Consider the following 17,546-nt stretch of genomic DNA (forward strand, 5'->3'; position numbering starts at 1 on the left):
AACCAAACAGTTGATGTGCCCCAATTGACTTTAATATATTTAAAAAAAAAAATACTATGGAAGCCAATGGGGTCCAGCCACTGTTTGGTTATAGACATTCTTCAAAATATCTTTTATGTTCAGCAGAAAAAAATTAATTAATTTAGGTTTGGAACAACTTGAGGGTGAGTAAATGACATAATTTTTAGTTTTGGGTGAACCGTCCCTTTAAATGCGCACTAGACCACAATGTAAACATTGACTGTGCTTAGGAACTAGTAAAGATAAAGACCATAGACTGTAAAAAAAAGATGGACGACGCCCCTTCGCTCTTTTCCATCAGAGAGGATTTTTTTTTTTCCATCAGAGAGGATCGAAGCCGCCAGTCGATATGACGCTGACATCTTGGGACCTGAGTCTGCGCACTTGCGTGTTTCGGGACTAGTCATGCGCAGTCGTGAGCAGGAAGTAAAGCCGCGAAATCAAGGCCGCGCCCTCCTTCGCGCTGAATCAAACGCAAGCACACGCCCCGCACTTTCATTAAGTGTCCTCTGTCTGCTTCGTTCTTCTCCAATGATGTTTGCTGATTGCAGAACCTCGTTAAAATAAGGTAAATACAACTACTAACCACATAATCAACATTATGAAAAAAGTCCGCTGGTGCTTCAGTGATTACCTCGCTCAGAGAACCTGTCAACCACAGCTGTCAATCATGATGTCAGAGCACCGTTTTTATCATCACATAACTAACTAAAAACAAACTTATTTTAAAAACGAACACTTGAAATTACATCAACGTGATAGAAACTACAGTAAATGACCGAAACTATCTTTGGAAAAAGGATATGTGAAGTGTAATTTAATTGTTTAGTTGGTCTCGCGTCCCATTGAATAACATGGGGAGGCGGGGGTTATGAGCTATACTAGGACCGGTCACAGGGGGGCGATCGAGACGTTTTGGCTTCACTTTTGAGGGCTTGTGCGGCACGCTCGATAAAGACCGTTAAGTGCAAGAAGAGCAGTAATTAAACAATTTTTCTCATAAATTATGTAAGGGGCATTTTATATATATATATGTATATACAAACAAACACACACACAAAACAGTGCAGAATCGCTCGAAAATCTACCTTTGCTAACTTGTCAACTTTTGCTAACTTAGCTTATTGCTAATGCTAACTAAACGGGATCTTCTGATCAGAGAGTGTACTCAAATCTTACAGCACCAGTTCTAATCTGAGTGATTATCAGCAAAGTGCTGAAAACTTAAATTTACTGAAAAATAAAAATACATTTTTCAACAATTTCAAAACATGGTACAACACTCATTTACCCACTGAAGCAGACATTAAAAAATAGACTATTCAGAACATTTGGTGAATAATTTACATCTGGATCAAGTAGTAATAGCTGGTTTATGGCATTTATAAGGAATATAATATTTAACAGCAGTACTTTAACACGACCTATCTTATACAATGCGGTGTATTCACATCAGGTGTAAACAAGATTTGAAATGTCTGACAATGTTTGGGATTCAAACTCGAACCTTTTTGCATAGCTGGTCGCATATAGCTCATTTGCATAGCAGTCATACATTAGTATTGAAGATATGACAGGAATAGGGAGAACAGATTAAGTCATTCATCTTACTGCAGCAGCAGTGATTACTTTGGCATTAGTGCATAAGTGCATCCCAGAGCAGTAAAAAAAAAGAGGAGTTAGCTCTCGACTCATTGGCTTCAGCTTCAATGTTTAATGTACCAGTTGGGGTGAGCAATCTATCTCAAAAGGCCCATTTAAAAGGCAAATCAATCTCACGCAAGTCTGTGTAAATTTTACAGCTCCTTTTAATAAGATCTCCTGTATTTTTAATAACCACCCCAACTGTTACATCCTGGTCCAACCTCTTTCACCCTGATGGAAAAAAAAAACAAGCTAACGGTCTTTGTCAGTGACCATGTCTGTCTGTGAACGGCTTGAGAAAAGTTCCTCGCGATCTCAGTCGCTCGGTTTGTAGCCAAGGCTAGCAGCACTGTTGAGCTTTCACCGTCCATACCTTCTTCTGCTCTGATAAACCCACTGACACCTAGAAGAAAAATCCACTGTGAGGTGAAGTGGAACACGGATGTGATAATGTCATTAGAAATAGAGAAAACTTCTTACTTTGTGAAGATGAAATCACAGCATCAGTTACAGCAGTAGCTAAAACAGACAACAGATGGCAGTCAAAACCAAATCACTGTCAGAATCATGAAGTACTTTCAGACTATTAGTTGTCATACAGATTTAATTATTTTATGTAACTTACAGTAGCTATGTTTCCATCCAAAGTTGCAAATTTAACATGCTTAAAATTGCTATATCGCATAAAACGTGTAAATTAAGCATTTTCCATCCCATTATCTCAAGAAAACTGAGAAATTATGGTAATTAGGAAAGCCACTGTGGCTCTTTTTCAATACGTCACAAGTGACTTAAAGTGTGCAAACGAAACGCAATAAAAGCTGGCATTTCAGAATGTCTAAACCAACATTTGAGATGTTGTGCAGTGTGCAAAGAAATTGGTCCATTGGTTAGACCAGCTATCCAATCACATCCTCTGTTTTTTGTTGGGTGTCCAGAATATATTTCGTAAATGCATTTCCATCTTATTTTATGCACTTTTTTTTCAGATTTTTTTTCTGCCTCAATTGAGCTAATATGTTTTTTTCCCCTTTTTCTGAATGTATCCTAGCGTTTTTTTTATGCGATATCCCAAAATTCACATAAAAATAGCAGATGCACTGCAGTGTAGTTTGTGTAAGATTAATACATACAGAACAAGCATTTATTCACACTGAGCCTGAACTAATACAATAAAACAGTCTTGTGTAATGAGTAATGACAATAATAATATTTTTTATTAATTAATTTATTACTTTTTAATATTAATAATAATTAATTAAAATGTCTGTTCAAACTCTTATAAAAGTGAATATTGCATAATAGGTCCCCTTTAATGCAAAAATATTTGGCAAGTGTGACACTAATCACTTTTAATAGCAAGAGAACAGGAAGAAATGAGTAATTGAGCAGATTGTTCGTCACGAGACAGAAGCACTAACCTGTGGCTCCTCTAACACCACCCATCGTTCTGTGACCGTCTGAAGGTCCTGCCCACCCAGTGGCTCTCTGAGACGCACCTTCACCTCCAGACGACTACCTGTGGCCTTTCGCCCATCCATAAGCTGCATACACAAATGTAAACATGGTTATGGGTGTTCATGGTGTGTGAATGTCCTGTTTTAGTTCAAGTTGATCTGACACATGTTTGCTATCACATCTGAGGTTTGCAATCTCGTCTCCAGCTCCAACGCACATGCTATTCGAAAACAGCCCTGCTCACCTCCACTATTTCTCTCACTTCACTTTCAGTTTCCAGTTTCTCCAGTTTGAGGTGGGCGGTTCCTACCAGCTTGTCACTCCTCAGGAAGCCACTGTAACAAGACAAAGAGGTCAGTGTGAAGCTCAGCTCCACCTACTCACATTGACCCAGAATGCACCACAGCCAGTCACAGAGTTCAATCAGGTCAGCACAGGTCAGATGTTTCTCTAGACCTGTGGGTCCCTCTTAAACAAATGAAGCTTAAAGAGCATATTGCAGGTAAAAAAAATATATATATATATGTATGAAAAATTTCTTGTATGAAAATACCATATGAAAAGTTATTGCAGGATTTAAAATGTTTTAAAACGACATGAGGGCACTAATTTAGTAGCTAAACTGAGCGTTTCTTGGACTGCTCATGAAAACTGCTTCAACATCGTGTCATTTTAGGGAGGGAGCCTAAAACGATTCCAGAAGCTTCTGTAGCGTATTTATAAGTATATTTTAAAGAAAATGTAGTTCCTACATTGCTTTTCTATACATTGACCCATTGGGTCCTCTAACCTGAAATATACCCTTTAAAGAAACTATGTACTATATTTTTTGTCAATATCCTAAAATTTGGATTATTTGGAGATAATTGTTGTCTGAGGAGCACTCACCCTTTGTGCAACACTTCCAGCTTCAAGCCTTTAGACTGTACAACTCTCCTGAAGCCACGGTGGTTACGGTTGATGTTCAGTTTGAAACTCTGGTTGTACTCTGCCAAAACACCAAATTATTTGACACCTTCAGTAGCAAATATTAATTACATGGCTCTCTATAATACTTCATTTTGGTGACCTGCGGTCAAATATTTTTGTGCAATGATCACTAAATAACTGTACATGTGTTCCAGCCAACCAATTTCCTGCATAGTTGCGTTAGTTTCATGTCTCTTTTATGTCAGTGGTCTCCTCATATAATAAAATCTAAATTTGTATATATTCATTTCTATTTATGTATTTGTTTAAGTATCTGTGTATAAAGCAGGATAATATAGTCAGAATGTCATAATTGCAAATCCAAAAAAGTCAATTTTCCAAATTAATTCTTTATTATGTTTATTAAACAAGGATGCATTAAATTGTTTAAAAGTGACAGTGAAGACTTAATGTTACAAAATATTTATATTTCAAGTAAATACTGTTCTTTGGAAATTTCTATTCATTTTTTTCAAATCCTGAAAAAAATGTATCATGGTTTTGAAAATAAGCAGCACTTAACATTGATAATAATAAGATATTAAAGCCTCTTGAGCAGCAAATATGCATATTAGAATGATTGATTTTAATTGTAATAGTATTTAACAATATTACTGTTTTTACTGATTAAATTAATGCAGGCTTGGTGAGCTTAAGATGATATTTAAAAAAAAAAAATTACCCAAAACATTTGAATGGTACTGTATAATACCATAATAATAATATATAATAATATATAATTATTTACTGATACAAAAATGAATAGCTAAACGTTTTACCTGGGTTGTTGGTATTTTTGATGACTGATGTTTTATATTTCTGAGGTTGATCCTAAAGTGAACAGAGACATAATTACCTCAAATGGATGACAAGGTCAAATAAAGCCTAGAGAACTAATACTCACTGTACTGGGGTACGGGAAATCAAACTTAACGTAGGCATCCAAGTCATTTGTTGCAACACCTTTCAAAAGAAGCAGAGGGGAAGACTTTAAAAGCAAGATATTTCCTTACTTCTATGAGGTTATTAAAGATGGCATAATTTTGTTGAAATTTTAAGTTCTGTTAGTCAACCAGAAAGTTCCCAGGCGACATTCATACTAAAAATGTAAAATGTATGCCTTAAATTGACTTTAAACAAATGTATATTATTTTTTTAATATATTTATGCATACATTGTATCCAAAAGTGACTTAGTTTAATTTTTCAAGACCAGATGTTTAAAGCTTACCAGAGGGAGCAGGAAGGTTCATCCCTCTAACAATAACCACAACCATGTCTGTGCTACTGAGCTCCGGAAAAATCCTAGAACAAAAGAAGTCAAATAAAAAGAAAACAAATTATACTTGATGAAACTTCACACATTTCCCCTGATGGTGGTGTAGAACAGTAGTGAACAGAGGGTGCTTACTGTATTAGGTTTTTATTTTTGTATTAATGCGAGATCTGCAGAAAGAGTGTCAAACCTGACAGTGCGATATGTTCTCTCCTCAAAGTGATGTTTCGGAGGCTGAAGCCCCCTGTTCTGCGCCAGTTTAAGAATCTCCAGGCTCTTTTTACACTGTTCACCCATCTTCTCAAATCTAAAAAAGGGAAAATGGCAATAAATGAAATGCCTGTTGAAATTGCTTGAATTTGACTAAATGAAATTGGGGCATCGATGCGATACATACTTGGTTGTTTCTGCAACATTCCCCATGTGTGTGAACTGCTTGGAGTAGGTCACACATTTCTGAAGAAGAAAGGAAACATGTCCAACTCACATATCCACATACTCTTAAAGCTCCTGTCCCAAAACCTAGTGAGCAACGTACTCAGACAACATTTTAAGGGACTCACAGGTGTGCTCCCAATTGAAATGCTATCCCAGAATCCTCTGTTACAAGCTCAGTGGAAAAAAATCATAAGACGAAGTAAGATATTGATTATAAACACTTATTTAAACTAAATGAACGTTTTACTATTTCACACAATATGCATTTTTATTCTAATAAAACTCTACTAAAATCAACAAAACAGCATGTGCTTCTTGTGAGCACGATTTGGAAAATTGACTTTAAATATACTTAAACTGAATATATATTGACTATTTTACCCAATGTGTATTTTTATGCTTATTACTAGAGTATAGTTGTTGACTTAGCAAAATGCTAATATCAAACTCTATTAAAATAAACTGTATAGCATGGGAGCACAATGTCACCTGTGAAATATAGACTATATAATACATTTACCTGATGTTTATTTTTGTTTCATATATTGTTGTTTGCATAGCAACATGCTAATAGCAAATTATGTTGGAATCAAGTATAGCATGTTTCTTGTGAGTGATATTTGTGGAATATTGACTATAAATATACTTTTGTTGATTATAACTCGACTGTTTTACCCACTATGTATTTTTATGTTTTTTAGAGTATCAATCTGTTGAACAGAAAATGAATATTAAACTTTTGCAATCAGAAGAGAAGCTATTTGCGTGCATACACAACGTTCACTTTCGTTTCAGAACAAGTTCAAAGGTTGCTGCCTATGTAGGCAGTAAACAGCAAGGCTGCTCACTAGGCTTTGGCACAGATCCGTTCTCTCCGTTTCACCACCTTCTTGTTACCTCATGTTGCTCTTTGAGTAGTTTGGTGAGTTGAGTGTAGACCTCCTCAGCCTTCTCTGAGATCTGAACATCACTGTGATGGACTAGAATAAAGTCCTCATCCTCATCTCCAGGTGGTGAAGGCACCTGAAGCATAAAAGCTGATTATTAATCATTACTTCATTATGGATTTGTTAAAGTGCCCCTATTATGCTACCGAGTCGTCAGTAATTTAGTAAAAAGTAGGTTTGTAAAAATTTTGGTTTTCATGCATAAAGTCTACTACTCAAACACTGTAGTTGTAGCTGGGACCTGGAAGAGTTTGGCTCATGTTGTCGACATGTTGAGAAGACGCTGTTTTTTGCACTGGAAAAGCAAATCCACTTCCAAAGGATGAGGACTGGAAACTGATAGGGTAAAACTGAAGCCATTGTTACTGTTTACTGTCACTGTGTGTGTAAGTGCTGAGGAAGTTCAGGAACTAAAAAATTATTTGGTTTCTGACACGCGCTGTAAGCAGTAGACCAATCAGACTGGGCCATCTGACCAATCAGAGCAGAGTAGACTCTCGGAAAGAAAGGGTTTAGAAAGACTGAATGGTTTATCAAACAGATTGACACTGTGAGAAAAAGGTGACTGCTATTTATTATAAATCTGGGGGAAAAAAGAGGTTTACATGCATCCAAGGTCAAAAAAAAAAAAAAAACAATGGAAGGAGACAAAACAAGCAACTTTTAAAGGGTTGTTAAAATGCCATTTTCACAAGATGTAAAATAAGTCTCTGATGTCCCCAGAGAGTGTGTGTGAAGTTTTAGCACAAAATACCCCCCAATTATTTTTATATAGCATGTTAAAATTGTCACTTTTTGAGGGTTTGCAAAAACGCAACATTTTGTGCCTAGCCCTTTAAATGTAAATGAGCTGCAGCAGAGGGCGGGGTTTCAAGAGCTTGCGTGTCTGTTCTCCCTTTAATGTTAAAACAGAGTCAGTCAAAGATGGAAAGACTCAAGAAGAGGTGACAAAATGTAGAATGCAACAGGATGTCTCTGAATGGTTAGTCGATGTGGAGTTAACTATCTTCAATTAGGATATTCTGTCATGGTAATCTGTTGTGAGATGCACACAGAGTGACTTTCTATTGCATGTGAAAAAATGGATGCTGAAGTTTGAGCTGACTAACAAATGTACTCTTATACAACAACTTTTCCTCTTCTCAACATGGAGTGCGTTTTCCCCGGGGCGGGGTTTATGTACATTTTGGGGTTGCTGATGTCACTAACCCTGGAGGAATGTCGTGTAGTCCCTACCAACTGGTTGTTGTAGTCCTTTTCTTTAAAAGCAAATATCTACCTTTGCTTTTAACTTTGAGCGTTGTAACTTTGATACTGTTGTTTATGCTCAAACAGCAACATTTCACACTAACTAAAGTTGGAAAAGTGAAATCATACTTGCATACCACCCCTTTAATATAGCATAATTAAAAGAATTTGTTATAAAAACAGGGACACAGTGTGGTTACCTTGCTGACATCCACAGTCTTGCCGCTACGGGCGGCTTCTATCATGGGGTCTAAACCCTTTGCTGTGCGCAGGAGTGTCTTGGCCTGCTCTAGCTCATTCTTCTGCTTTGCCTGCAGAGCTGCTTTCATGTACTGCTTCCTGAGGCCCTCCAGAAACTCCAGCTGTTGCTGAGCTGAGGACACAATAACCAGATTTAAACCTGTTTGTAGAGCTATATATATTATATATCAATAAAAAAAGGTTGGGTGGCCTTAGAGAACAAAGCACTTGCATCTGAGGTTTCTTTTTTAAGAAAAGAACATGCATGAATGAGAAAATAATGTAGAACAGATGTGTGAAGCGCAATCAGCCACGAAAAAGATCTGCGTCACTTGTACTGACTGACACACACCCGAAGCGAACACACAGAAAGACGCCGTTCAGACAGCATGCAATCACAAATTCAGTTCTCTATGGAGGCGTATTGCACTTCAACAGACAGATACACACAGAATTATTACAAAATCTCTCTCTTGGCGAGTATTCACGTAAATATTGTTCCGTTTTAAGTGAACAAATCGGATTTGTGACATTATATTAGATCCGCGCATTAGGTCTTAATATAATAAACCCGCAGCTGTCTGTCATTAATGTTAACCAAGCAACAAAACAAGGGAATCACTCACTGCTCTTAACTAAATAGCCTTTTTAGCTTTAAAAATAATCTGTTAATTTTCAATTAGTACACTAAAGGCTATGCATTGATATTTTGACTATTAAATTTCTTTACTATATCTTGAATGCTTCTGTTAAAACAGATGTCAATTTAATTTGTTTCTTTCGCATATTGTATTTGTTCTACTGCTTTTTATGTGCATTTTTTTAATAAAAAAATAACTATATTGTGATTAGTAAAAGATGCATTGTGATGCATTGAGAATCTTTTCCCTCTGAAACGTAATCGAGTCAAATCATGAAGTAAATATGTAACCTCTACACGTTTAACAGGCATTTTGCATACACTTCTTACATTAATCAGTTATGAAAACAACAGCACCACAATTAAAAGGCCATCTTAAATCACAAGTCTACCGGTGTCAGGCACACTTCCTCTTTTGGATGTTCTGTCTGGGGAAGGTGAAGGAGTCCTCTTGGGCTTCTGTACTGTAGGCTGTACTGCAAGAATGGGCTTCTTCTGGTCTATTGCTTTTGGAGCCTTAACCTAAAAATCAAAAAACATTATGGTCATTACGGTACTTTAAAAAAGGAAGAAGAAAAAAAAATGGAACTTATTGTAAGAACTGCTACAGAATTTAGGAAAATACCTTCTCCTCATCATCATCCTCTTCAGCATCATCAGCTTCATTAGATGTCAGCTTATTGGCAGTTTCTAGGACAGCAGCCAATCCCTGGTCAGGAGAAGCGGCCTTCTGGCCTGGGATTGGAGGAAAGCCTATAGGGAATGCTTTAAGTTAATATGTTTCCTTGTTTTCTCAGCATGCATATCATTCAGAAAGTTTCTCCGGTGTCCCTCTCAGCACCTTCTGAATGTGTAACGTTTGTGTTGCGTTTCTCGTTAGGCTGAGCATAGACTTTTCAGATTCAGATTCATACTTTTCTTCAGCATGGATGAATTAAATTGATCAAAGTGGCAGTAAAGACATGTATAATACTACAAACGTGTTCCACTTAATAAATGCTGATCTTTTGAACTTTATATTCACCAGAGAATAATAAATATTAAAGAAGCACAGCTATTTTAACATTAATAAGAAATGTTTCTTGAGATGCAAATCATCAGAGTGATTTCTGAAAGACAACTGGAGTAATGATGCTGAAATTCAGTTTAACCATCACCGGAATAAATTACATATATAAGATATGAAGATATATAAAATGGAAAAAGTTATTTGAAATTGACTTTCAAAAACATTGAACATTCTGTCTGACCCGGAACTTTTGAACGGTAGTGCAGATATACACAAAACTATGTAAGCAAAATGTCTAAGGTCTTTTTTTACAACAAAAGAGTCAGACTACTCAACTGACCTGGAGGGGCTGGAAGTTCGTCATAATTGACAGGTCGACCTGCTTTATGGGCACGTATGGCAGCCTGGTATTGCTATGGGCCACAGAAACAAGAACATACTCTGAAATCAACAAGTCTGTGCAAACACCCCGCTATGTGTAAAATGTGGTGTGGAATGTTAACATGAACTTGAATGGATTTCCACAGAAATAAACTCTAAAAACTAAACGATGCAAGAGAAACTGAAAGTTCTAGGACATCCAGTGGTGACAATATACCATTATTTGAGGTTTAGGTGTCATTCTGACAGTTTTACTAACTTTAGCAATGCGGTCATGCATGCGGGCTTTGCGCTCGTCCCCACTGGCCTTCGCTTGTGTGAAGGCCTCTTTGTACTTGGCCATCCTCTGTTCCAGAGCTTCAAGAACAGTCTTGGGCTGAGCCAAGCCAGAAACACTGTCTGCTGATATAACAAAAACTCAAAATCAGACGAGGAGAAAGTAATTCGACTACTAGCAAGTCATTAACTTCACACACAGTTCAGTTATTCACAGGAGTGACAACCGCATTCTCGAACCAAACTCCTGTAAATCCACGACTACATTCTCAGAAAAAATGCGCTATGTGAATCGACGAAGTCGCCGCTTGATTGGACTTTTGTAGTGTCAAAAGTGATGAGACTTCTCAGTTTTATGGGCGTTTCCAGAATTCGGACTTGACTCCCGTTGCCCGTTGCACAGACAGTATTCGAGATGCTACTATAAGGTGCTTTGTAAATGGGACATTCCCTTTAAATGCGGTTGTCAATCTGAAAACTGAAAGTGTTAAAGCTGTTTTTGAAAGTGTTTTTTACCTTAACTGAATAGCTTTGGAGTTATTGCAATGGTTATATAACTGTTATAGACTGGTTGAATGTTGGGCGTCTCGACCCCCCCCTGCATAGTGCTGCTTTAAAGGGATGCTCCACTTTTTTTGGAAATAGGCTCATTTTACCACTCCCCTAGAGTTAAACAGTTGAGTTTTACCGTTTTTGAATCCATTCAGCCGATTTTTTTGATATTTAAAAGATTATCAGTAACCAGACAGTTTCTGGTCTCATTGATTTCCATAGTATATATTTTTTTCCTACTATGGAAGTGAATGAGACCAGAAACTGTCTGGTTACTGATATTCTTCCAAATATCAAAAAAATCGGCTGAATGGATTCAAAAACGGCAAAACTCAACTGTTTAACTCTGGGGGAGTGGTAAAATGAGCCTATTTCCAAAAAAAAAGTGGAGTATCCCTTTAACGTAGACTCATAGGTCTCTGAAAATACTTGTACTAACCAGAAGCTGAAGGTATGATTTTAACAGCAGTCTGAGCTGCGGCTTGAGTAGATGCTGTGGAAAAGAATTAAGCCTTTACTCTACAATGCTACATGCATTGGAAATATATAACAAATATGTGCCACATCAGGGCTTATATAGTGTTATCCTCTTGACTGATGACAATTCAGTTCTTACCTTGAGACAGAGGGGGCGGAAGGGAGCTCACATCCACCGGCTGTCCTTTCTCCAAAGCCTCAATTGCTCCATCGAATCCCTGAGCAAAACAAGCAAACAGCATAGAGCTACTCTTTGTCTACTTCCTACAAGTCTTGGATACCCTAAATACCTTAGCACATTTTTGTTACAAGCGAGTTATTAGAAATCATGGTTTACGGGAACAAGACACTCGGTTAGGAAGAATATCCAAACTTGCATGACAACATAGCTGAAGTGGTTGATGCCACGAATTGAAACAGTACTTGACAACAGTAAAGTCTTTGAGTTGTAGACTCTTTGGAAAGTTGAAGTCAAAATTTCCATATTAGAGCAGAAGGCAAACGGAAAAAGACACATTAACAGGGTGTGATACATGTATAAAGCCACGTCTGTTACAAGAGTGTGTAAAACATAAAAAACCAAAAGAGTTTACATGACAATGAAAACAACTACATTTGCAAATCTCTTCATACATCAACTGTGTAAAACTAATTAACTAATTCCAACACTGCACAATTAACAAAAATAGAGGAGAGGGGAGGCTGAATTTGGACATATATGCCACTATTTGAAATTAACAGCACAGACCTAGCAATACATGGCTGTATACATTTGAATAGAAACCACATCTTACCTTACTGGCCTTTATATGCATTTTGGCTTGGTCAATCTCTCCTGCTTGTTTGGCCTTGAGAGCTGCCATCCTGTACTCTTTCTGTAGCTCCAGCAGAACGCCTTTAGTGGGCTGTCCGACTGTGGAGACTGCTTTAGGAGCAGAGAAAACCACAATGCGGTCTTTACAAGAACAGCTATGCAGAATGTCAAACTTTTAGTTAAATTAGTAAGTCAGGAACAACTTAAAGGGGAACACCCTTATTTTCAACATAGTTTGCCTTCCACATCCAGCCTCGATGACCCAATGAACAAAACAATGACCTTTTTTTCTATATATATTTTTTGCATTTGTACATTGAACTCTGACTACTAGCATTAATGAAAATGACAAATGATTCAAATCAAATGATATGATCAACATATTTTTAGGGTTGTTCATTAACCAGGAAAGCCATATATAAGCTCCACAAGTAAAGCTTGTGTACACAAAACTGGTAACTGCTGTCAAATATTAATAAAAAAAAGGAATATTGTATTATGAATTTAAATATGTATTAAAATAGCGATCAATAGGTAGAAATTGGTATGATCTCATAACCACATAAAATTGCATCCAATATTATAAAGTCCAATATTGAAAATGAGAAAAGTTTCTTCACAAATTATAATATAAGGTTAACAATCTAAGTTATGTAACTGAACATTTTATGTGAATTTCTGAAGATTTTACATTAACATTCAAACGTTTAGGGTGAGTAAGACTTTTCAAAAAAAGTAAGCTCAACAAGGCTACATTTATTTAATCAAAAATACAGTAACAACAATTTAAAATAACTATTTTCCATGTTCATATTTTATGAACCATGTTCATATTTTCATATATTTTAAAATATAATTTATTCCAGTGATGGCAAGACTGGATTTTCAGCATCACTCCAGTCTCCAGGGTCACGGATTTGGTGCTCGAGAAACTTTTTTTCAGGATTTTCTGAAGATTTATGAATTTATTTAAAATAGAAACTCAAAGTCATGAAAAAAAGTCATATTATAAAATGTATTTACATAAATTGAATGTGTCCTTTTCTAAAGTATTTCCCTTAAGGAAATAAAAGCATCTTAATGACCCCAAACTTTTAAACAGTTGTGTATGTTCTCCTTTTGTGATACGACAAAAGCACTTGACTGACCTAAGTGCAATTCAGTGCCACTTCCAGCGTGTTCCCCTTCTGGAGATGACAGTGAAGCTGGAGACGTTACACCAGAAGACTCGTCTCTATGGTTTAATGCTGTATCCATGACAACAGGGACGGCTTCCGAGGAAACGGGGGAGATCTCTACAGCGCTGTCACTCTCCCCGTGCTGATCCGGTGACACTGCAGGGGCAGGGGGCCGAATGGGACCATCAGATGCTCCACACGCAACTGGAGGGGGAATCTCAGTTTCGTCTATCTTCCCCCCTTTTCGCACTGATGCCAGCATAGTCTGTAGTGTCTAAACAAGAATATGAGAGCATCAATTATCATGAAAAGTTATTTTCCTTTATCCAAAGTTTGTTTTAGCAGTGACACTAAATCTGCACTGACCTTGAGGCCTCTCTCATATCTCCGAGCTTTAGAGGTTTCTCCTGTAGATTTGGCATTGGTAACAGCCATCCTATACATGTTTATTCTCTCCTCTAAGGTGTGCTCAATGCTCCCAGGAACTGAAGAAGCCTTAGTGTCCTGTGGGTGGGGGAATTGTATATGAAGTGGCATATTACTTACACAAAATTCAATTCACATTTATTTGTATAGCGCTTTTCACAATACATACCGTTTCAGAAACAGCTTAACAGAAAATGAATGTCTATATTTACAATTTAGAGTGAGACCCCAAACTTTTGAACGGTCGTGTATATGAGCTCAATCTCTACGAGCAATTGAATGGAATTACCAACATGATAAAAAAAAATAAAAAATAGGGGCCAGTCATGGCCTAATAGTTAGAGTGTCAGACTGATAACCCCAAAGCAGCGGGTTTGATTCTCAATACCGACAGGAAATGAAATAACTGAGGTGCCCTTGAGAAAGGCACCTAACCCCCAATTGCTCTCCGGGCGCCAACGCAAAAATGGCTGCCCACTGCTCCAGGTGTGTGTCCACAGTTTAAGTGTGTGTTTACTACTCACTGCTCCTGATTGGTTAAATGCAGAGGACTAATTCTGAGTATGGGTTACCATTACTATAGTTGGCCTTCACATGTCACATAAAAATAACATGTATCTTTAAAAAAAAGGATTAAATCTAACTTTCATACAACAATTGTACAAATAGATTACAGCTTCCTAAATACATTTTAGATGATACCTGGGCTGCTGGTGTAGTTCCTGCTAAAGGAGTTTCCGCACTAAGAGGGGAGGTTGGGGTTGCGGCACCTGAGTCTTCCGTTTCCTCCTCATCAACCACTTCCTGCAGCTCAGCCTAACGAGAAACGCAACACAAACGTTACACATTCAGAAGGTGCTGAGAGGGATACCTGAGAAACTGCCAAAAAACGAAACTAAAACACACAAGTTTCATTTACCAAGAGGTCTTCGTCCTCCTCCAGACTTTCATCGTCATCATCATCAATGTCTTTCATGCAAGCCTCTGCCATTTTTTCAATATCCTCCATTGGTAAAGGAGCTTGAACATAAAAGTTCAAGTTAAATTCATTTTAAACGTTCACAAAACATTTCCAGGACCTTCAGAAAATCGTAAATTCCAATCGGAAGTGAGCATCCCTATACCCTACTCACTTCGAATGGCCATAAATTATTCAATTATTTCCTTTAAGTGACCACTGCATGTTCCCTTCATTAACAGACCTGTGGAGGGGCCCTTTGTGGAGTGATTCAGATGTTCACTTACGTTTGGAACGCTCCTACAAATGGCGTCCCCTTCCAAAAGTGCAAAGGTGCAAAAACACAGTTTGAAATTTGTATCTGTTCATCATATAGAGCAATTGTGTCTCTTCAAAAAAATGTGATCTCGATCAATTCAAATTGATTCGTTTTATGATCTCTTTATGAACGTTTTGACCCTAACCCTAACCTTTTAAATAGAGCATTTACTTAAATTTCGTTAATTTCCTGACCAAAGCTTAGTGTTTAAGGCCATTTTTGCCCAGGAATGTGTGTATACATCAGCTTTGTCATTAAATAAGTACGTTTCCTGTCATTATGTCATTCTGGGGAATTCTGCATCAGCTGAGCAACAGCCACTGAGATGAATGGGAATGCTAATGTACATCTCTCCAGGTAATACAGACCTTGGCACAACCACAACATGTAGTAGGTGATAATATTTCAAATTCTACATTTAGAATTTAAGTTTGGATCCAACAGATCCAGTCTGTATTAATTTCATGATGTGAATTTTACCATTTGAATTTCAAATGAAGAAAGCGGAATCATGATGCCCACCTTTGCCAGCCTTTTTCCCCTTGGCAGCCACATTGGGTTTCTTCCCAACAATGGCAGCAAATTCCGCTTCTAATGCTGGATCATCCAAATCTTCCTCCATACCCATCATATCATCAGGCTTGAAATCAAGCAACAATCCCATCTTAAACGAAACAAAAGCTTACATGTCACATGATCCAAATAGTACCATTATTACAATAATGAGATGGACAGATCATTTGAGGGTAACTAACTCACAGCCCCTTTCCAATGTAAACAACAGGTATGAATGGCAATCCAAAAATTAAACTTGTCGTCATTTAGTATAGATTAGTATTAATGACAGGTTTCTTTTTTAAAGTGAACTGTCGCTTTAAGATGTTTTACCTCACACCATTCACTGTCTGACAATCATATGCAAAGCATTTGAACACTGACCTGTTTGGCTGCAGCTGCTCCTTGGCCTTTAGGCGCTGCCCGCTTGTTTTTCCGGGCAAACATCCGGACCTACTCCCACTCCTCCACTCTTTACAGGACAGAAAACACTTAAATGTTTGAGATCAGAATGTGATGTATAAATATACAAGGGTTTTAAGGAAAGATTAATCTAATGGTCTTGAAATAAGTTTTCATGCAAATACGAAATAGCAGCGTGAAGGTTGATTATCGTTGACTGACAGCAGGCTCAGAGGAAGTTTATCACAGCAAACGACAGTCACATGTGCTGGTAACACGTGGTCTGTGCTGACTCACCCAGATAATCCAGAAAAGAAATGTGGAGGAGTTTAGTTTCTTTTCCTCGTCAACAGCAAACCCACTCTACTTCCTCCTTCCTACCGAGCCGTACGAGGCGATTCACAAACCTGACAGTTTATGTAACGCAAACAAAAAAAAAACATCATGTGGAATTAGTGACAGCATCAACACGACAATCAACACAGACAAGAAAACTACATGTAACGTTACTTCAAGTCAACAGAAAAACATGCATTAACATTTCATTCGCTGAATCGTGATACTGGCGAATTAAAATATCCGTTTGACTGTAAAAAATAAGTAAATAAACGATCATTTATTTACCTCAGTGAATTTCTTATGAAAACTCCGCGCGGCACATAGAAGTACACATAACATTGGATTTGTTTTGACACTGCAACAAAACATGAAGACAGGCCACGCCCAACAGTGGCAGACCACACCGGTCTTTAGCATTTTCAAAATAAAAGTTCTAACCCCTAAGTGACGGACTCCGTTCTTCTCACCAAAAATAAAAGTCATCGTTTCAATATTTCTAACATGTAAGTATTACTTCAGATGGTCCGCTTATGACAACCTCAGTCAAGAAAAAAGCAGCTACCAGCATTCACTATTTTGAAAAAGATGCATTAATTCCTCTCATGCCATCTCAATATTTCCACTGAATGCCAGGCCAGACGTTGTGCAAAACATAAATTCACATATATTTACATATTCAAACACGTTTCCTTTTACAAATTTATAAATGGAATATTCAGTTAATTGTTTTTATATTACTTGATTTATTGCACATTCCGGTGTGTAATAACTTAACTTGTATAATGTGTTTTTCTTATTATTTTCTAAATTATCTTGTAATTCTGCCAAACTGGAGTATTTGCTGTAATTCTGTGAGCACATTAAAGTCTTACCAGCACAAAATAAAGTGAATCTCATTCCAGTTAACAACTCAATAAGAATGCTTTTTTTTTTTTTTAGAAACATTAGTTTGTCATACCTTTTTCTTTCTCAAAATAAAA

The 17,546-nt window shown here is 37.2% G+C and overlaps 1 protein-coding gene across 4 annotated transcripts; it reads right to left on the minus strand.

Moving 5' to 3' along the window:
- Positions 1-1,216: 1,216 nt before the first annotated feature.
- cc2d1b (coiled-coil and C2 domain containing 1B) lies at positions 1,217-17,543 on the minus strand. Of its 4 annotated transcripts, none has more exons than XM_089131377.1 (27): positions 17,525-17,543; positions 16,525-16,634; positions 16,210-16,297; positions 15,793-15,934; positions 14,913-15,013; positions 14,696-14,809; positions 13,934-14,071; positions 13,538-13,841; positions 12,370-12,500; positions 11,715-11,793; positions 11,538-11,591; positions 10,530-10,672; positions 10,230-10,302; positions 9,506-9,633; positions 9,273-9,402; positions 8,201-8,373; positions 6,703-6,828; positions 5,765-5,823; positions 5,558-5,674; positions 5,323-5,396; positions 4,997-5,055; positions 4,872-4,923; positions 4,012-4,111; positions 3,368-3,458; positions 3,087-3,209; positions 2,146-2,184; positions 1,217-2,068 (listed from the first exon to the last, which is right to left on the minus strand). In XM_089131377.1, the coding sequence occupies exons 3-26, from the start codon at positions 16,270-16,272 to the stop codon at positions 2,173-2,175; spliced, it is 2,586 nt and encodes an 861-aa protein (XP_088987503.1). In that variant the 5' UTR covers positions 16,273-16,297; positions 16,525-16,634; positions 17,525-17,543; the 3' UTR covers positions 1,217-2,068; positions 2,146-2,172. The 4 variants fall into 4 exon arrangements, with proteins under 4 accessions (XP_088987503.1, XP_039533205.2, XP_039533204.2 ...); XM_039677271.2 differs by lacking the exon at positions 17,525-17,543 and adding an exon at positions 16,852-16,983 and having other exon boundaries at positions 12,370-12,497; XM_039677270.2 differs by lacking the exon at positions 17,525-17,543 and adding an exon at positions 16,852-16,983 and having other exon boundaries at positions 10,530-10,669.
- Between the last annotated feature and the right edge of the window lie 3 nt (positions 17,544-17,546).

Source organism: Pimephales promelas, chromosome 5 (assembly GCF_988280905.1).
Source record: "Pimephales promelas chromosome 5, fPimPro1.hap1.1, whole genome shotgun sequence".
Lineage (NCBI taxonomy): Eukaryota > Metazoa > Chordata > Actinopteri > Cypriniformes > Leuciscidae > Pimephales > Pimephales promelas.

What these genes read in the sequence shown, in the direction of transcription:
- cc2d1b (XM_089131377.1), bottom strand. Translation starts at nt 16,272, where the DNA reads ATGTTTGCCCGGAAAAACAAGCGGGCAGCGCCTAAAGGCCAAGGAGCA. An exon ending in GAACCTTCCTGCTCCCTCTG is followed by an intron (nt 5,056 to 5,322) that starts GTAAGCTTTAAA and finishes TTCTTTTGAAAG; the next exon opens with GTGTTGCAACAAATGACTTG. An exon ending in AAGTGAGAGAAATAGTGGAG is followed by an intron (nt 3,210 to 3,367) that starts GTGAGCAGGGCT and finishes TTGTGTATGCAG; the next exon opens with CTTATGGATGGGCGAAAGGC.